This window comes from Asparagus officinalis, chromosome 7 (genome assembly GCF_001876935.1).
Source record: "Asparagus officinalis chromosome 7, Aspof.V1, whole genome shotgun sequence".
Lineage (NCBI taxonomy): Eukaryota > Viridiplantae > Streptophyta > Magnoliopsida > Asparagales > Asparagaceae > Asparagus > Asparagus officinalis.
The window spans coordinates 11,407,371-11,409,199 of NC_033800.1; the positions used below are offsets into that span (position 1 = coordinate 11,407,371).

General features: G+C 36.3%; 1 protein-coding gene across 1 annotated transcript in view; it reads left to right on the forward strand.

The window, feature by feature from the left end:
- LOC109848572 (AMP deaminase-like) overlaps positions 1-1,829 on the forward strand; it is a 14,352-nt gene that overhangs the window by 2,264 nt on the left and 10,259 nt on the right. The window contains 1 exon segment of the mRNA XM_020418133.1: positions 164-344. Within this exon segment, the coding sequence (XP_020273722.1) occupies positions 164-344 (181 nt within the window).

Consider the following 1,829-nt stretch of genomic DNA (forward strand, 5'->3'; position numbering starts at 1 on the left):
CCCCCCCCCCCCCCCCCCCTTCTTTGTTTGAGTTTGAGCTAATGCTATGAATAAAGCGCAGTTGATGATTTCCCTGTTTTTGTGATAACCCTCTGCATTAACATAAGTGAATTATATCTGAACTATCACGAACAAGGACCTGAGTGTTAAAATTTTATTTCAGGCTTTGCCAGATGACGTTGCAGCAAACGGTGACATTAATCCATTACCTTCAGCTAGTATGATCAGATCACATAGTGTATCTGGTGATCTTCATGGCGTCCAGCCTGATCCTGTAGCTGCTGATATTCTCAGAAAGGAGCCTGAACAAGAAACTTTTGTCAGAATGAAAATTTCACCAGGAGGTATGACAATTTTTTTTTCTTTCTTAATTCTCTGTATGGCTGCAAGGATGTAATCTAATCCTGACATGCCTCGAAAGATCCATATCTGGATTTTGATATATTGGAATTGGACCAAGTATTAGTGTCTGGTTAGATATGGTTATGCCGTCATGTTTTCGAGGATATGATATAAATCCGCTCTCCCTTAAATATTTCATTTACGTGTGTACGTGCGCGTGTCATTTTATTAGTATAACACCCTACTGAATAGGGGGTTTTGGGATCCAAGTCTCTACCTATTGCCTTGATTTAGTATTAGTTATAAAAAATTTATTATTGAGACAGGTCCTCTGAAATGCAGAGCCGATCTATTATATTTCCTTTAGGGACTATTTTGCTAGGTGTAGAGAGGATCCAAAAAGCTTGATAATAGGTGGTCACTACATTGTTGGGAACTTATGTCAATTGTCATGTTTTCACGGGACTACTAACATTTAGGCTACTTGTTTGGAACCTTTCCCCCAAAACTATACAACATCTACATTTCAATAATTACTTAAGTGAGCATACAATTTGGAACATCTCAAGTAATTCAATATAATACAGATCATAAATAAATAGATTCCAAAAATGAGATTATAGAATATGTATATTGAATAATTTAGCTTTTGAAAAAAACATAGCAAAGCTGGATAACATGCTATGACTTGGAGAGTTTGCATGCTACAATTGGGAAAAATGTTCCCAAAAAATCTGAAAAAATAAAAATAATGACAACTGTCCGTTCCTAGTGCATGACTTAAGCACATGATACTAAAAAAAGAATGCAATTAATGAAGGCATTCAAATCTTGATTTCGTTATACCACACAACCAGTTAACCACCTATCCGCTAGACCTTTTATGCAAAGTCCTTATGGCACCTAAATTGGGCATTTCTGAAGATAAGAGCATCCACGTTGGACTGCAATTTTAAGCTCTCTTCAAGAAAAAGAAAAAAAACGGGATGTTATTATCCTCACAGAGATAAATTGGTAAGGTCATACCTGAGTATTTATGGGTGCTAAAAATGAATTTTGACAGGGGAACAGAAGAAAAATAGCAAGTGAAGAATGAAGATAATCTTATGTCCGATAATTTTGACTGTAGGAATGTGTTGCTTCTCACCAGCTTGGAAATGGTGACATTGTTGACCACTGCTTTTAATCAGCAGATGAGTTAAGACGCAATAGAGGGGATAAGGATCCCACAGAGGAATTTGGAACCGTTGTCAAGAAATTTTAAATTATCAGAAGATGTGTAACTTTTTAATTGATTTGGTATTAAATGCTTGATGGATATCTGCCCACAAGTCTTCCATTTCTGATTGCCAAGTAACTTACCACTGGGGCATAGGGGAAGATGTTGCCTTGTTTACGACTCCTTTTTACCAAGTTAAAAGTACATGTTTAGAATGCCTAGGGAAAAAAATCCTTCACCTATCTCAAGTTTAAAATGGAATTTTAAC